This window comes from Chaetodon auriga, chromosome 9 (genome assembly GCF_051107435.1).
Source record: "Chaetodon auriga isolate fChaAug3 chromosome 9, fChaAug3.hap1, whole genome shotgun sequence".
In the NCBI taxonomy this organism is placed as follows: Eukaryota; Metazoa; Chordata; class Actinopteri; order Chaetodontiformes; family Chaetodontidae; genus Chaetodon; species Chaetodon auriga.
The window spans coordinates 12,839,097-12,856,711 of record NC_135082.1 but is presented as its reverse complement, the minus strand read 5'-3'; the positions used below and the strand labels follow the sequence as shown (position 1 = coordinate 12,856,711).

The following is a 17,615-nucleotide window of genomic DNA, read 5'->3' as shown; positions in this document are numbered from 1 at the left end:
GTCCAGCAAAGGATGACCGATGACGATGGCTGTCCAGAAGAGTTTGTTTGGATTTTCTTTTCCTCAGTTGTTTCCAGCTGACTGACTGATGCGGACTGTACGGGCACTTCCGGGTGAAGCTGCAGAGCTGGTCAGTGAATGCACCAGCAGAGGGAGACCATGTCACATGACACGACAGTGTGCTGCTGTTTTCCCTCTCCTGCAGATTTGAATCAGTGAAAATGGGGATACGCATGTAAGAATGATAGAAATAAAGAGATATAAATAACCGCAAATCATTATCACACTACATTAAGGTGCAAAATGTAAAAAAAAAAAAAAAAAAGGTATTCACATGTAAAATAATCCTTCAAACCTTTTTAAAAATTAATCCTTATTTCAGAACGAGTCTACGAATTACCAAACTGTTGTCTTGAATACTACAATATTTTTAGAATTATTTTGGCCATGTGGATTATTTTTTAGCACTTTGTCGAATTTTCCTGTCACTAAAGTTAACGACGTTGTAAATGTGAGAGTTGATCAGCAGTGAAGGGTTAAACTCAGTCCGGCATGACACTGAAATCCGATACATTTCCTGATGAATTAGCCCGGCTGTGGTTGCTACCTTGCCGCCGGTTTGCGTTAAGTCTAATTTCTACAGGTGGGCTTCATGTCGTCATACATTTAGGCACGCGGTGGTCGGTGACACTCGTGTTTAGCTCTCGCGCTTCTCCTGCGTCGCACTGTCCCGATTTCAGCGCACTGCGTCACAGCGGCGAGAAAGTTACGCATTTCCTAACCGGAGTTTCTGGACTATCACTCTGCTGTCAGCACACACATATGTAAGTATTGAGTGTTTCTGTACTCTGTGTTATTGAGACCAGCGTGTGAGTAACTCGTCTTCTGCGGATATTTCCTGTCGCTGTCTTACCTGTTCAGCCAGGTGAGCTGACATGACACCTGTAAGCAAGCAACGTGTAAGGTTGACCACAAAACGTCTTGTGTTTCCGCCTTATGAAACTATTTGGAGTTGCAGCAGTGCCTTCGACTCTTATTGGCTGTGAATGCCGACAGCAGAGGAGGACTTTGGTCAGTAATGTCTTAACTCTTGTGGAATATCTTATATTAACTTCTGTTACTGAATTAGCTTCTCATTGTTTCCCCTCCCAGTATGGTGGATTACAGTGTTTCACGTGGACCTGAAGCCCTGCTTCTAAGGAGAGGTGGCCCTGTTAAAATGGAGGAGCTGGCTCTAATGGCCTTGCTGGAGTGTCCTCTGTGTTTCGAGCAGCTGGATGTGTCAGCCAAGGTCCTGCCCTGCCAGCACACTTTCTGTATGTCCTGCCTGCAGAGGCAGGAGGCAACCCGCTCCCAGCTGCTCTGCCCAGAGTGTCGAGCTCCTGTCCCGGCCAAGACGGTGGAGGAGCTTCCTGCAAACCCCCTGCTAGTGCGGCTCCTGGAGGGGCTCCGGGGCTCAATGGGGCCCAGCAGGGACAGACAGACAGCCCGCTATGCAGCACCCTTGTCCAGGGGCAGCTTTAGAGTCAGGGAGGGTCAGCAGCTGCAGGAGAGTCAACACAGAGAGAAGCAAGGACACAACGAGGTCAGTGCACAACCCAGGCCTAATCCTCTTTGTCTCCACTTTGAGGGACAACTTTATGGTCAGACAAAATATGTGAAGACTTTTTGTTTGGATCACAGTAAACTGAGGTGATATTGCACAATATTTTGATGGCCATAACCTACTAGTTGTTTCACAGCAAGAGAACCACACTACACCCTGTCAGCAAACACTTGCTCAGTGGTTACTGAAATACCAGTGTTTGTGAGTGGGTCAGCTTATTGACTATGTTGATTTTTAAAGAGAAATATTTTTAATTCAAACATTACATGAATGCTGAATATTTTGTATAATATTTTGTTTCTATCACATTTAAAAAATTTGAATGCATTTGTTCCCATGTCCAGGGAGCCTTTTGGTTTTCTTTTTTTTTTTAAATCACAATTGGATTTTAAAGATATTACCATGCAGGAATTGTTGGTTACTGTGTGCAAACACAGCAATCAAACTTCAGCCCCTCTTGGCACTGCTTGTACATGACAAGCTACTACTGTGGGAACGTTATATTTGTTATAATGGAAAAGCCAATATTTTAGCAAGCTAACAAAGCTAACTGGTGGTGTTTAGAGAAAACAGACTTTTTGGTGCCGTGCCCACCATTTTGATAGTTTCCTCTTGGATGAATGCAGCTTACAGCCTGGTACCTGGTTGCTACCCTGTTATAAAATCCCAACCTCACCTGCACGCTGTTATTGGCTGGGGGCTACACACCCACTGCCCAGAGGTTGCAGCCCAAAGACATCTTGACCACAGCAAAACAGGACAGAGGGCAGGGTCTCTGCAGATAGATAAACCTCCACACACTTCTAGTGGGTCATAAGTGATGATTGAGAGTGATTTCTTTTGTATAAGTTGGTTTTTATCCTGCATAATATACCTTTAAACCAGACCTCCTATGGGTGGATAATAACGTCGATCGCAATATATACACAGTAATTTTAGATCACAATATTTATATAGGCTAATACTGTAATGCTGTAAATTGATCAATTGTTTTGCCTCATGGTGTTTATTGTCTTCTCGCCTGATGTCTCATTGATTATTCCTTCACACTTTGTGGAAGATGGCTGTGTGTCTCATCTCTGACTTACCTGATTACACCGCTGTGTGTTCACCAAACTTAACCAGGATTTTTAACCTAATAAGAATTAAAGCGTATGTATGAGATCATGTAGCGCATAAGAGCTGGAGTGTGATCTGCCCTACCCAAATGTGTCCTCTGACAGAAGTGTGAGTCAGTGGTCCCTCGGGCCTAAAGTGATGAAATCCCCTCAAACTTTTTCAAATGAAGTCTATCATTACTCTTCAGGGGCATTTAGGACAGAGGATGATTTGCTTTTCACATCATAGAGACCATAGGAAACCCCAGTACTTCTCCTCCCTGTCCTCAGACAGGACCCGAGTGAGGCAAGCTCTATTATACAGAGCCATAGGTGCAGGACTAACTAATAAGGATAGACTAAAGTTATGCAGAAGATTAATGTCTCAAACTAAATTAAGACCATACAGAAGGAGTGGATCGTAACTGATGAGGAGGCTGATGGTACTTTTTCAAATGCAGCAGATGGAATGGGAGAAATTCGTGTGTTACTTACAAGGATTCAAATAAATAGAAACTTAGTTTTTCTACTGTAACTAAATAATACCTTAAACTAAATCACATTATTGTCAGTATTATTGTTGTATTGATATTGTCAAAAAGCGTCAAAAGCATCTCTGGTAGAGCACTGGAAAATTGAGACTTTAATTTTTAGGTATTAATGCTGAAGACCATGGTTTAAATTTAGGTTTTTTAAAAATCCAGTTGTCAGTAAGTGTCATTATATTTTCAGGATGTTAAGGAGTTATATAAAGAATCAATTCAAAAGAAAATGACAAGATGGAGAGGAGCGAACGGTGCATATTTAAAGATCATTTGTCTGTATAAAGCAGGCCTGTGCAACACATCTGTCATCTAATTCAAACCCAACAGAGATCATAAAGGTTCCTCACAGTCAGTAAATCATGACGCAGTTTTCAGCTGATGTTGATGTTTTATTCTCTGAGACTGTGTGAAACACAGAGACCTGCATGCTCAATAGCCCCGCGCATAAACTGTTCAGAGCGTCCAGGAGTTTGCTGTTGATACATAGCTTGAGTTTAGCCAGAGTTCAAACAGCTCAGCCGAGATCATGAGGGCGAGTTTGTGAAAATTCACGCTGAAGGACATGTAAAATCTTTGAAATTGTTGGTTTCCTGTAAGTGTGAGACGAAGTTTTTTAGTTACAGTCTTAAGTGACAGCAGATTGTAAACTGCATGATGATATTTAAAATACTTTATTAATACTGTATTATACATAATTCTTATCAAAGCTCCACGTATTCGCAGTTGAAATGAAAATGAAAATCCAAGGTGTATTGCAGTCCTCAATTCTTTTTCTTTCATACGAGGTAGAAAATATTCTTTACTACTTTTGTAGAAAATAATTTAGTAGAAAATAATTTAGTAATTTAGTCTTGTAGAAAATAATTTAGTCTTAATTTAGTTACAAAGTGTAACTAAATTAAGATAGATACTGATTCCACACTGACATTAACAGTAACGCTTAGGTCAACACTTGATAACATCTTTAAAGGGAAAAATGATGTGTCATGTTAATGACATTTACATATTCAGATAAGAACATCACACATCTATGTGTGTTCATCTCCAGAATCTGTGAAGAGCATGCAGATGTCTGTGACCATGTACTCTTATGAACATGTCCTGAACACCAACAGCAGAGTGTATTGAACCCTGTCACTTATTCTGACTGAGAGATGACTGTAAGAAGTGTCTGGACCAGGTTATTTTAGATTCTGTTTTAGCCTGTTGTCTTTCTTTTTAACCAATGACCACTGGAAAACAGATGCTAACAGTTTGTGACAGTTGAATTAAATGACAAAAGGGTCTTTGCACCTCAGAATCCTTTAAGACATTCACCATCTCCAAAAATAAAATTCACCACTTCATAGCTGATCAGTGATTCTCGTCTGCTCTTCAGCTTGCTCATGGAGCTCCTGTGCACAACAAAGGAGGTGATTCGTCAGGAGAGCTGGTGCACATGCCTGGTAACAGTATCACCCCGAAACACAAAGTGGATGAGAACTGGCACCACGGAAACGCTGGTGACAGTAGCGGCGCGTCTGTCACTGCCAGCACGCAGCAAGCGGTCAGCCAGATGCCTCAGCTGCAGCCCCTCCAGCTGTCCCAGCCTCCGGCTCTCTGCAAGGCCCTCTATGACTTCAACCCTGAAGAGATGAATCTGGAAGACAGTAAATGTTGTCTCAGCTTCCTCAAGGTCTGACTCTCAAGCTGCTGATTTAACACAGCAGGAAAAGCTTATTACACTTGATCTTTTGAAATACTTGCAGGGCCTTCTACTCTTTAATTAATGCGCCAAGAATATCACAACACTTAACAGTAACCCTCAGGGAGTAATAAAACATTAACCTTTAGGGGAGAGGACCACCTGAATTATACTGTATGTAAAGCATGTTGCTGTGGTTTAGGCTGCCATCTACTAACTTGGACACGATGCATCAGGATCTGGGTGGCTTCTGCTACAGCAGTTACAGGGGAAACCATGGCAAGGACATTTAGGGATGCTGCTAATGCTAAAAAATGTGATAGATCATTTCGAAGAAAAAATACCAAATTTATTTTAACGCTGCAACTAACAATTATTTCCATTAGTGATTGTTTTACTGATTATTCTCTTGATGAATCATTTGGTGTATAAATGAGCAGAATGAGAAAAATATCTCTCACCAGAATTCCCAAAATATTCACACTAGTTTTGCCAGTTTTGACCATCATTTGATGAACAAAATTGTAGCAGATTCATTTTCTGTCGATCATCTAATCGATTAATTGTTGCAGCTCTAAAACATTCACTGGTCCAACCAGCAGGGGTATGTAAAGGCATCCCTGTGTTCTGCTGCAGCTAAATAATGTATTGATTGACTGAAAAGATAACAGATAGATCCCTTACATCTGAAAATCACTGTTAGCTGCCTTTTATGATATATCAGATATGAGACTTCCTCTGCAGCTCAGCATATTCGCTTGACTTCCTGCTCAAAGATTAGAAAAAGGCCTCTTAACTCTCATCCCGCATCACTCTGGTGTGACTTTTCTGGACACGAATTTGTGGAAGTCTACGATTATGTATAGCAGGGGACGTTCCCAATAGCACAAATACACAGTGGTCGTTGCTTTTTGTTATTTTGCTGCTTTCTGCTTTGAGAGACGTGTGAAGCTGGAGGCTCAGACCTCTGCTGCAGTGGTTGTTACTTACCCTGAAGTATTTCTGAGGCAGTTATATAAGGTCCTCAGTACTTGTTCACCCTCCATTAAAGCAGACTTGAGCTGTGCGTTTTTTTGTTCTTTCCAGTTTTAATGCAGATGGTCAGATGGTTTTAGAGCAGGGGCAGAAAAGACCGGGCCTGCAGACACAAATTGAGTTGATGTAACATGCTGCAGGACAAACTGAGGGCTCGGACAGTTGCTGAGCTGAGTGCTCAGTCTCCAGCGCGATCACACTTTGGCTCCTGGCTTCCTGTGTTTTTTTATTACAGCTCTTTATCTGCCTCTCACCTTTCATACACTTCCTCTAAGTGCAGTTTTCTCTGTGCGTTTGTGTTACTTCTTTTTGATTTACAGGGAGACATACTCACCGTCATCAGGCGGGTAGATGAAAACTGGATTGAAGCCAAGCTAAGGGAGAAAGTTGGAGTTTGCCCTCTGCAGTTTACAGAGGTGAGTTCTTCTTAGGTCTCTCTTTCCATCTTCCTCCCTTCATTGTTTGAATGTGGGTTGTGGCCTTTTCAGCATGATCAAGGTTGACACCTGCCGTTTGGCACTTTGGTCTGATGGTGTAGCTCCTGTAATGAATTGAACCATAGATGTCGTCTCTGGATGTCATTAATTCCAGGTCACTGCCAGGCCGCTACCTTGATTTTTCATTCACATCTTTGATTCATCCGTAAATGTCACTCCTGCACTGCAAAGTGCTGAGGCAGAGAGCTAATCTGTGAAGCCCTGCTGTGTCTGCAGCTGCTCATTAGTGTGTGACTATGTGGCTTACTCAGGTTTGCAGAGCTTGCTTAGCTAGCTGACTGTCATTTGTTTTCGTCTGTACTTTCTGCCTCCAGGAATTAACTTCATCCATGCCGGGGAAAATTGTATTTGTTCCTACAGTGGGGTTAATGCGGTGCCTCATTCACTTTTTGTTCACTTCCCTCACTTGTCATCCCTTTTGCTGTAGTTTCTTCCTAATATTTAGTCATTAGTCCTCTCCCCCTCTTACGCCTCCTCTCGTCTCCTGTCCACCCATGTCTTCTCCTGAAGCCCCGCCTCAGCTGTGCTCTTCATCTTTTTCTACCTCTGTACTCTATTCTTTCATCCTCCTCTTTTCTCCTCTCCCCTCTCCTTTCTGAGCCTCCCTCTCCTCGTGTCGTGCAGCCAGGCGTGAAGACACAGTAATGCTTTCTCTGCTTGGGTGGCATAACAGCACATCACTGTGGGGAGTGAAAGCATTAACCCTGCCATGTCTGTCTGTCTGCCTGGCTGTCTGTGCAGCTCCTCTCTCAGCACCAGTCAACCCTTCCTGGCTTGTTGGCTGGTACTTATGCTCCTGTCTGCCTGCCTCCCTGCCTGCCTGTCCAACAAGTTGTAGGGGTGAGTGGAGTAGTGATAAGTGGGTGTATTTAGACAGCCGTTTCACTGATCAGCAGGAGCAGAGGTTGACAGGCGCTAGTAGCAGGTAGGAGCGATTTGGAGAGGATTTTCTTGACTGAGGATTGACCGTTCTCTGTGTTAGGATTTATCCTGATTTCCACTGTGCTTTCTCTTTCATGTTTTCATCTCTTTTAGCCAAACTCAGTGGCTGCCAAACTGCTAGAGGCAAAGAATCGGAGGGCGAGTGACTCAGCAGAATTTCACCATCAGACTGGCAGTGGGGGCAAAGACAAGGCCACTGACGTATCTAACAGGACCACCCATTACGGAGTCACTCAAGTCCCAGCAAAGACACCCATCATCAATGCTTTGCCCCCCTCCAACCAGCGGAAACAGCCCGCAGCCAGCAGCATCAACTTTTATCAGACTACCAAAGGAGAGACGACGAGCACCTTCAACAGTTTCAACCGTCAGGGACTGTCACACCGTGTCTCTGTGTCTCCTACCGCCCGGGGCCTCTCTCACCCCTCCAGAGTGAACTCTCAGCGAACTAGGCGCCACTCTGACGCTGCACACAGACACCTGTTACAGGTGAGTCATGTGCCAACATATCTGCCTTTATGCATGCTATGCTCATGTGATGACATTGTCACATGATATTATTCCTCTGTCTCATAATCTTTGAGCTAAGCTATGTTTGGCTTTGTTTTGTTTGCAGTGATTTGCTTTAACAGAAAACATATGACGATAATTGACGCTTTCATTTGAGTCACTAAGGGATCAAGTTGTGCTCAGGGGTTCAGGGAGGGAACCATGACACCAAGCTTAAGGAATGAATGAGAGAGAGGCATCACCCTTATGTTGGCTGCTACATGATCAAGTGGCTCTCATTACAACAACACAGATGTAGAAAAGGGCTAGATATGAAAGAAGTGAGGACTGGAGGTGAGTGGAATGAAACTGTGAAAGATCTCTAATCAAGAGTCCCGGGACATAAGTCAGGGTTTGCCCTCAGTGATGAATAGCAGTCTAACAGGGTGTGTGTGTTTGTTCTTTCTTCAGCTGATATAGATACAGCACCTAATGGAAGTTGTGTAATTGTCTTTTTCCTGAAAAGCAAAACAGCATAGCTGGAGAGAAAAGAGGGAAGCTTCTTTGAATTAAGCATTTGATATAATGAGTGTTTACGGCCAGATTTAAGTTCAGTGACATTGAAAAACTGAGCTCACCTTTACTGCTATCGTGTCGTCTAAATCACTCAAAGGAAGTACAAGAGAAAAGTGTGTCAGACAAAGTTAGCAGCACTGTTGTTTATTCAGGGCTGCCGATAAATTAAAACTCTGAATAGAATTTAGGAACATTTAACAGTAATAACTCACTCTTTCTTCACGTGACCAACACAATACTTGCTGCATATGTTATACAGCCTGTATCACATGGCAGAATGATGGAAGGATGATGAGCTTCTCCATGAGACAGTTTTGCATTATTTTTGGGGCATTTTATTTTTTACGAATGTTTAAATGGTCATCAGAAGCAACGTGGTAGAAACACTGGAAAAGGCTAAAAGAATGTTAACTTATTTAGATGTGATCACCATAGCTTGCGGTACATTTCATATCCACAACTTTATGTATACAGCTGGCCACGTTTCAATTCATTTACATTATCAACAATGTAATACAATACTGTGAATACTGCATAAGGTCATATCCAGCTAGTGCCGAAGTGCAGTGCCAACATAACATAAAAGCCTGCAAGGATTAATAATATGAGCCGCTGCCAAGTGCCCTGCCCCCTGGGATAATGATTTCCTTTGATTCATTTCAAATTTCACAGCTCTACCCTGCAATTATACAAGTCAGAGCATAAACACGCTAAACCCATGCAGGTCAAAGAAAAATCAGGAGAGGAAGGAAAGAGACCTGAGACTTGAGAACAAGGAAAAAACACAGGGAATGAGAAAGATAAGACAGGAATAAGACAAGGTGAGAGGAAATACCGGGGGGAAAGATGGCGTAGAGCTGGGAAGAGAAACAGAAAACAAAATGTGCAAGCTGCAAAAAGGCAAAACACAGGACGTAGGAAGAAGGAGGAGGAAAAATGAGAGATAGATGTAGAGAGTGGGAGGCTCGGAGAGTCCCTCAGTGTGTCTGCTTATCTCTCTCATGCTGATGATGATGAGTCACTGGTGAAGTCGGTTACATAACAGAGCCCTCTCTCCCCTGCCTTCAAACTCCTTCCTCTTCACTAAGCAGGTAACACTCACTTTCACATCAGTGGGCCAGTAATAGCAGACAAGCCACGCACTTCCCTTTTTAAAGGCGCGGAGGGCTCTGTCCCTGAAGCCGAGGCTGAGCTCCCCACTGACCAAGCCAGCATGTGTGCTATTCTTAGTGCTGCATCCCATCAGCCCTCACCTCTGGCTCCACTGTTTCACAGAGAGATGCAGCTTCCCACCAACTGTGGATGAAATAATGCATATTAGTGTGAATATTGGCATGATTATGTAAGAGAAGATGGAAATGAGCCAAAAAGCAAAAACATCTTCAGATGCAACAGAGGAAAGTTCTATTCCATACCATACTTCACTGGTAAGACAAAATATCTGATGTTATTGTTAGCAAGAGTTTAGTGATTAGTTACCTTTGAAGCCTGTGAATTGACTAAAATCAAGCTGAAATGATTAGTTGATTGACAGGAAAGCATCCAGCAATTATTCTCATCATTAGCAGGTTTATTTATATAGCACCTCTCAAAGTCACAAAGTGCGTCACAATAAGAAATAAGGCAGCACACATAAAACTACATATGTACAAATCAATAGAAAGTACACAAATGCAGGTCTTAACAGGTCTTGAGCAGCTTTTTAAAGGTGTGCACAGTGTCCACCGATCAGAGCGAGCTCCACAAGCACAGTGAGGAACAACCAGCAAGCCCTGATCAGCCGACCTCAGCGACCTTCTGCTGACATAGGGCTGCGTGGAGATCTGGATTTTAATTGTGAATTTGATAGACAGCCAGTGTAGACAAATCCAGAGTGATGACACATGAGATGTTTTAGAGGACCTGGTTGAAAGCTGAGCAGCAACATTTTGGACCACTTGCAAACAGCCCAGGGAGGTTTTGCTGAGGCTGGTGAAGAGGAAGTGACAATAGTTGAGATGCCATGAAACAAAAGCAGAGTTAATCCTTTTCAGTCATTTAATTAAAGATTCTCTTGTTCCAGCTTCTCAAATTTCTGGAGTTGCAACTTGTCAAGCAAATTGAAGATGTCACCTTGGGCTCTGGGAAATTGTCCAGGCATTTTTCACTATTTTCCGACATTTTACAGATGAAATGATTGACTAATTAAAAAAAAAAACTCTGAAAGGAATCCCTAGTTTCAACCCCACCATATAACCAACTCCATTTAAACTTTTAAAGCCCAGTTGTCGCCTGATTAGACCTCCCTAAACCTGTGTGGGCATGTGTGCTTGGTTGACATTACTTCCTGATTCCAGATAAAATCTTGTTTGATTATCCAATATGTTCAGCCTTTATTCACTCAGCAATAGTTTTTCTTTAAAATGCAGCATATCTGTGATACTGACGTGGCAACATTTCTATGCAAATCTGAGTAATTACACATATGTACAGGAAATGAAAGAAGTAAGAATAAACGTTGTAGGTTTCCTTCATTGATCACTTTAATGCCTTGACATCAGTCTGTGCGGATGTTAATCTTCATGTCACTTGTTACCAAAAGTGCTAAACTTCTTTTATTGTATCCTGAACATTTACAATGAATTCATTTGGCTTGTCTTGGCTCATAAAAAGATGTATTCTGTTAAAAGAATAAACTTCCATACTGCAAAATGCCACAGTGAGTCAGGATCAAGTCAGACAGAAGTCCAACCACCTGCATTGTGTGGTTGACTCGAACAAGTTTCCTTCTTAGAATGTGGTGACATCAGATAATTTTCAGCTCACCTCCACCCAGCCTCAACCTAACTAAAGGTCTAATTAGTCTGAGTAACTGGAAACACCTGTGTGTGTGTGTGTGTGTGTGCATGTGTATGCAAGGCGTTAACATTATTTTTGGCACATTTTCATGTCGTCTTCATCTCAAAGAAACAGTCATGCTATGTGTTCAATGAACCTTTCACTTACTTTCTTACACTTTAACACACACACACACACACACACACACACACACACGTTTCCATCCATCTCTGTGGACTTTACCTAGACTCACACTTACTTCCTGTAGACTTGCTCTAACCATAACCACTACTTGCCTGACCCTGGCCTTTACTCTAACTTTAACACAAGTCCTCACCAGAAATTTTGATGATTCATGTTTTGGAGACTTGTGTTTTGTCCCCATAAGGAAGACAAGTCCCCACGATGTCACTGTGTAAATAGAATTATGTCCTCGAACATTAGTAGTACACCTCCGCACGCACACATTATGAGCTGAGTTTTACAAACATAACTTTATGATATATCTTTTTTTTGGTGGGATTTTTGGAGTTTTCATCGACTGTTTTCAACAGGAAATATTGCCAGCTGTTCCTCTGTGGTGAGATACAAAAATGTAATAGTAGCTATAGATCACTAATATTAAGGATGTCTTAGTTTTTCGCTGACGGTGGAAATGTTGAAAACTAGACCTCTCCGAGTTCTGTGTACGGTTTGGATATTTGTTATTTTGACATGCAGGGGGAGTTTTGTCCTTAAAATGATTACTAAGGGACCGGGTTATCAGCTGATGCATTAAAAGGCTCAGTTCAGGTGGCATCTGTGGAGATCTATGGAGACTCAAAATGTTCAAGATTAGATAAATAACACAGACATTATAAAATAAAATATATATATTACAACTCTTCCTTTCACACAGTCCATTCCAGGTGCTTTTTTTCACTGACACAGAGACGGATCACATAACTGCCTCTGCACTGTTTGTCTTGATTGACAGAGGCAGCAGTTATAAAATAAAACAGTAATTGCAATAAACCTGCAATAAAGTCTTATTATGAAAAGAAGTGGGATGAAATAAAATTACATAATAGTGAGCAGTTCTAGAAATAATGGATTATCTCATAATTCTATGATTATAGCTTAGATTTTGCCTGTAATTATTCATGTGATTATCTCATAATGTTTTATTTCTGCATTTAATTTTGAACACTTTGAGCCTCCATGCAAAACTCGCAAGGTCGCAGAAGAACCCCAAAAAGTGAACATTCGTATTTTGTTGTGGTTTATATATGGCCGCAGGGATTTCGGCTGCAGAAGCATGTCAACTGTTTACATCAAATAAGATTTATTCACTACATCACCAAAAGTGGAATTACTCTCTCCATGTAAATATAGCCACTGCTGGGTCGCTGCACCTGGCCATGGCGTGACTGCAGCATAACTGAAGCAGGCTCTTTGTATCTGATAAAACACAACCTAAGAATAGAAAAAGGACACAGAGTAATGAAAACAAACTAAATATTTTAATACATGAAAAAAGACAGTTGTCTGACTTTTCCCTTATTGCATTATATACAGCATGTGATGTGAATGTCATAAAGACACATGAACAAAAAAAAACTATATAGGACTATCCTATATGATGTAAGGCTGGTGTGTTTTCAGGACATGAGATCATAATCTTGCTTTACTTCTGCTTCACAGCACTGCCTTTGACAAGTGAGACTAGGTTATAGCAATGGCTGTCTCTTAATTAGGACTTCTTTTGTGTTCCTCTGAGGTACAGTGTAAATGCATTGCAGCTTAATGGTGAAAGAGCTGTAGGATCCGGGCACATGCTGTATGGAGGGATCCCCAGGCCAGCATTAATGCTTTAGTTGAGTGGTAGCGCTGTAAATAGCTGCAAGCCTCTATAGACGTCACTGTGGAGATGATAGGCACTGGGAAAGTTATTTCCACCCGCCTGTAATGATAACAACAAGAGAACATAATGTCTGGAGAATTTGTTTGATCCGAGGAGAAGATTAAAAAGTATATAATAAAAATCTTCCTAAAATGTCCTCTTCAGTTTGGTAATTAAGTAATTATGGATCAGTCTTCACATTGTGTTGTTAACGGCTGTGCGACACACCTCAGTGTCACTCCCTGCTAGTCTGTGTCAGGCCTGACTCACAGCCTGCTGACTACAAGCCTGTCAGAGTTTCTTACAGTTTCTTATCTTCATTGATCCAAGAAAAGCTTGGATCGATGAACGCAGAGGTGTACCTGGTCATTATGTATTTTCACTGCTACTGTATTTCACATAGCTTAAAATGTATACATCATTATTTCTGTAAAGATTGATGGATTTGATGAGATAGTTTTACATCTTTTCAAATAAACAGTACACACAAAACACAGTGCAAGTTTATCTGAAGTTAGTATGAAGCCTCCGGAGTCTGAGTTAGACAAACCAGTTATCTTCCAAAGCCTTTTTAGTGCAGAGTTCTCTGGTCAGTCCACCACTTAGTTGCAGGCTGAAATAGCTCAGCTATGAGATGGATTAACATGGAACTTTGCACAGGCTGAATGCTAATGACTTAGCTGATCCCCTGACTCTTCTAGCATCATCACAAATTTGGATGGATTGCCATGAAATTTGGTACACGCATTAATGTCCCAATTGGATAAACTTTGGTGATCCTGACTTCACCGGCAAATTTTTCATTTGTCTGATACTTTGGTTTATAACCTAATGACATTTCCATCAGCCTCAGCTGTACCTGGTGTTTGGTACTAATTAGAAAATGTTAGCTTGCTAAAATGCTAAACTAAGACAGTGAACAGGGTAAACATTATACCCTTTAAACATGTGCATGTTAGCGTTGTCACTGTGAAAATGTTAGCATCCAATGTTAGCTTTTAGCTTAAAGCAAGGCTGTTCCTAATTATGCAATTGATTACACATACACAATTAGTTGACATTCCCATCAACTGTAGGCAAAGGTAAATTAATTTAGTCATTGAGGACATGTGGGGTCGTTGATAATCTTACATGTATTTTGAGGGCTTGTTCAGTATTAAGATATACTAGGGATACTTGTTTTTGCCAAAACATAATTTTAGAGCTGAGGTTAACGACGCCAGTTGTTGCTTTTTTGATAAAGGGATGTAAATCATGAAATAAGTGGATAAGTGAAACTACTTTCAACCCTTGTTTTCATATTGTGTTCTTAAATAACGTGCCATGAATCACTGTTTGTATTCCATATGATGATCATTTTGAATCATCCCTTTACAGAGCGAGAAAAAGATGACCAGTGAGACTCCACCCACCATCTCTATGGCACTGGTGAACCCCCAAATGACCTCTGCCTCTGCAGATGGCAAAAACTCCTCCACTCAGCAGCTCTCCATCAGTGTGTGAGTCACTGTTTTAAACATTATATTAATGGTATGCTAATGTCAGATCACAGGTGCAAGAGATGAATAGAAAAAGAAACAAGAAACACTCAAATGGCCATAAAAAATGCAGCATAATCTGGATATATAGTGTAGAAAGTGTGGTAGTAACAGACAAACCCTCTGTGTGCCTCCCCAGGTGTGCTGTCCTTTACTCCTACAAACCACGACGGCCAGAGGAGCTGGAGCTGAGGAAAGGAGAGATGGTGGGAGTGTACGGAAAGTTCAAAGAAGGCTGGCTGCGTGGGTTATCGCTCAGAACGGGCAAGGTGGGCATTCTGCCCAGCAACTACATCTCTCCTGTGCTCAGGTGAGAGGCTATGACCCCTGACTGAAGAAAGTAGGAGCTGAAGGACATTTAGGGTCAGACAGTCATTTTGAGTGGGCCGGAGCACGCACACATTTAAATGATTTAATGAAACGGAAATGTAACACTGAGGCCATTGCTTGGTTCAAGTAAACTTTTACAGCAGTATAACAAGTGATACACAGTTGGTACTTCATCTTGCACTAAAGTGTCTCTTTGCCTCGCTGCAGAACCTCGGCCAGACTCCTGGAGACCAAAGCGGCTAATGCGTCCTCACAGCACAATACAATAACTGGAAAGAAACCCACAGCTGCCAAGAATCCTGCTGTGGTCCTTGCTCTGGATAGGGTAAATGCTGATGGAACGATGTACTCAACAGGACAGGTCCCATCTGTGCCAAATGGAGCACAGCATGCAATGTCATCCACTGGTGCTGGAAAACCGTCCCTCTATGGGGCGGCACAAGGCTGGGACACCGTGAGGCGCATCTTTAACCCTCATAGAGGTGAGACTTAAACAACCACATCTATTTTCTAACGGCTTGAGTCAATAAGAGATTTTGCCAGGTTGTAAAAGAACATCTTTAAAATGTTTTTTCAGGCTCAAACCAATTCTCCCATACGTCCACTTCGCACGTCCCGTCCAACTCACAGCATTTTGCCCAAGTTCAGGCATCCGGCTACTCGCCGGCCCTGCAGAGGAAGAAAAACAGCAGCTTCCTGGGCTGGATGACTGAGCCAGCAGCGCCCTCTGCTGCTGCAGCGTTTAAGGACAGAGACTTCACTGCCTCACATGAGGCAACATTTCAGCAAGACAGACAGCCTTCCAATGGGCCTCACTCAATTCTAGTCAGACCTGACTCACACAAGAACACTATAGACAAGGTAATTGTAAAACTCATGATTTCTTGCAAGAGACTTGTACTGTTTGCATTGTTCTTAAACTACTCCTGTAATGACTGTTCTGCATGAGCCTTACAATGAATATTTTACTCCCCTAGCCGACAAAGTCAGTGCGGTTTCTCACAGATGCAGACTCCCCTCCTTCAAGACCTCAGACCTCCTCCTGTCCATCAGGGAATCAGGTTCCCTCTAACTGCCGCCCTGGCCCCACACCACTGGAAGTGTGGGCCCCATCACTCACCCTGGGAAGAGATGGACCAGGAATCATTCTCAAAGAAGGAAAAGTTCCTATTCTCAAGAAAGGCCTTGAAGCAGCCACCTCAGATCTACATTCTAACTTGCAGAAACCAATATCTTCACAGCCGCCTCTATCAGCCATGTCAGCTCAGTTCAGCCCCAGCAGGTATGGTGGATTTGTATGTTTGTCCTTGAAAATAAAGAGCAGACTGATTATCAGACAGTCAAGGTAGACATGAAATTATGTTATTGATTTTACATACACCTCTGACATCTTTTGCTTTTTCTTCCAGGCACAGAGTGACCACAACGCATTTAGCCCAGACGGACTCAGAGCTCAGTCTGCTTCAAGGAGATGTTGTCCTCGTCCACAGACCTCGACCTGATGGACGGGTTCTGGTTACTCAAGAGAGCAGTGGGCAGACGGGCTTATTCCACTGCAGTGTTCTTCAAGCCCTCGAGAGGCTCAGCTGACTGTGTCGTACCACTGTCGTAGTGTATATTTCTATATTCCATGTGTTCAAACTGCCAAATGACTTGACTGACCTGCCAAACAGCAGAGATGTGTGTTGAGGTCCAAAGGTTAATACTGCCAAATGACAATCCTTTGAAGGAGATGTTTATTTTCGTCCTGAGTGCATATGAGAGTGTGGTTAAATTCTGTGTGTCCTTCAACTTATGTGCATGTTTGTTACACATGTACTATTATAACATTTTGCACAAAAACCCATCTAATGACTGTTCCTTGTTTAATACCCATGTAACACGCATTGGTTAGTGCCTTTGTCAAAACCCACAAAGAAAACAAACTATATTTAAGTATATTTAGAGGAAGTATGAGGTAATATCTGTACTGCTTATGTGGTAATAAACTATACTTGCAGAGCATTAGTAGTTTGGTGTCTTCCTTTAGCTGTAAACTATAAGCCTTCAGTTAACTGGAATGGTAGAAGTATTCAGATACTTAAGTAAAAGTACATAAGTGTTACCAGCTAAATTTAATTAAAGTATCAAAAGTAAAAGTACTCATACAGAAAAATTTTCCCTGTCAGTGTTTTACTATTATGAAGTTTTGGGATTAATATTGCTGCTGCATTATTGTGCATGTTGCATTTTACTGTTGTAAATGTTTAAGGTTGTGCTAAAGTACAGTACTTGAGTAAACGTACTTAGTTACAGTCCAGCACTGACTAAATCCACCATGCTTTCCAGTCATGCTTTCCAAACTTCAACTGTAAATTAAGTAATTGCAAATCAGTGCAAAATGTCAAAGTTGGCCCACTTATTCTTGCAGTATGTTAAAATGCTCATGCAGGAACATTTTTATTATTGCAGCTGAGTTAACTACGCCATATTATGTTTTGGGAGTTCCCCTATGAATATGTACGTGTGAAAACATATTCTGTGGCTACAGCCAGCAGCAAAACTGGATTACCTACAACCCTCTGGGCCCCACCAGTT

At 41.9% G+C, this 17,615-nt stretch overlaps 1 protein-coding gene across 3 annotated transcripts; it reads left to right on the top strand.

The window, feature by feature from the left end:
- Positions 1-550: 550 nt before the first annotated feature.
- sh3rf2 (SH3 domain containing ring finger 2) lies at positions 551-17,041 on the top strand. 3 transcript variants are annotated; one of them, XM_076739868.1, is made up of 11 exons: positions 551-824; positions 1,153-1,585; positions 4,627-4,923; positions 6,288-6,383; positions 7,500-7,895; positions 14,548-14,669; positions 14,848-15,018; positions 15,246-15,520; positions 15,616-15,899; positions 16,016-16,320; positions 16,448-17,041. In XM_076739868.1, the coding sequence occupies exons 1-11, from the start codon at positions 553-555 to the stop codon at positions 16,626-16,628; spliced, it is 2,832 nt and encodes a 943-aa protein (XP_076595983.1). In that variant the 5' UTR covers positions 551-552; the 3' UTR covers positions 16,629-17,041. The 3 variants fall into 3 exon arrangements, with proteins under 3 accessions (XP_076595983.1, XP_076595984.1, XP_076595985.1); XM_076739869.1 differs by lacking the exon at positions 551-824 and adding an exon at positions 988-1,071; XM_076739870.1 differs by lacking the exon at positions 551-824 and having other exon boundaries at positions 1,063-1,585.
- Positions 17,042-17,615: the final 574 nt, after the last annotated feature.

Bases quoted from the DNA above. Each gene is read 5' to 3' on its own strand.
- sh3rf2 (XM_076739868.1), top strand. From the start codon at position 553: ATGACACTGAAATCCGATACATTTCCTGATGAATTAGCCCGGCTGTGG. The intron at 4,924-6,287 runs GTCTGACTCTCA...TTTGATTTACAG, and splicing joins GTTGTCTCAGCTTCCTCAAG to GGAGACATACTCACCGTCAT. The intron at 6,384-7,499 runs GTGAGTTCTTCT...CATCTCTTTTAG, and splicing joins GCCCTCTGCAGTTTACAGAG to CCAAACTCAGTGGCTGCCAA.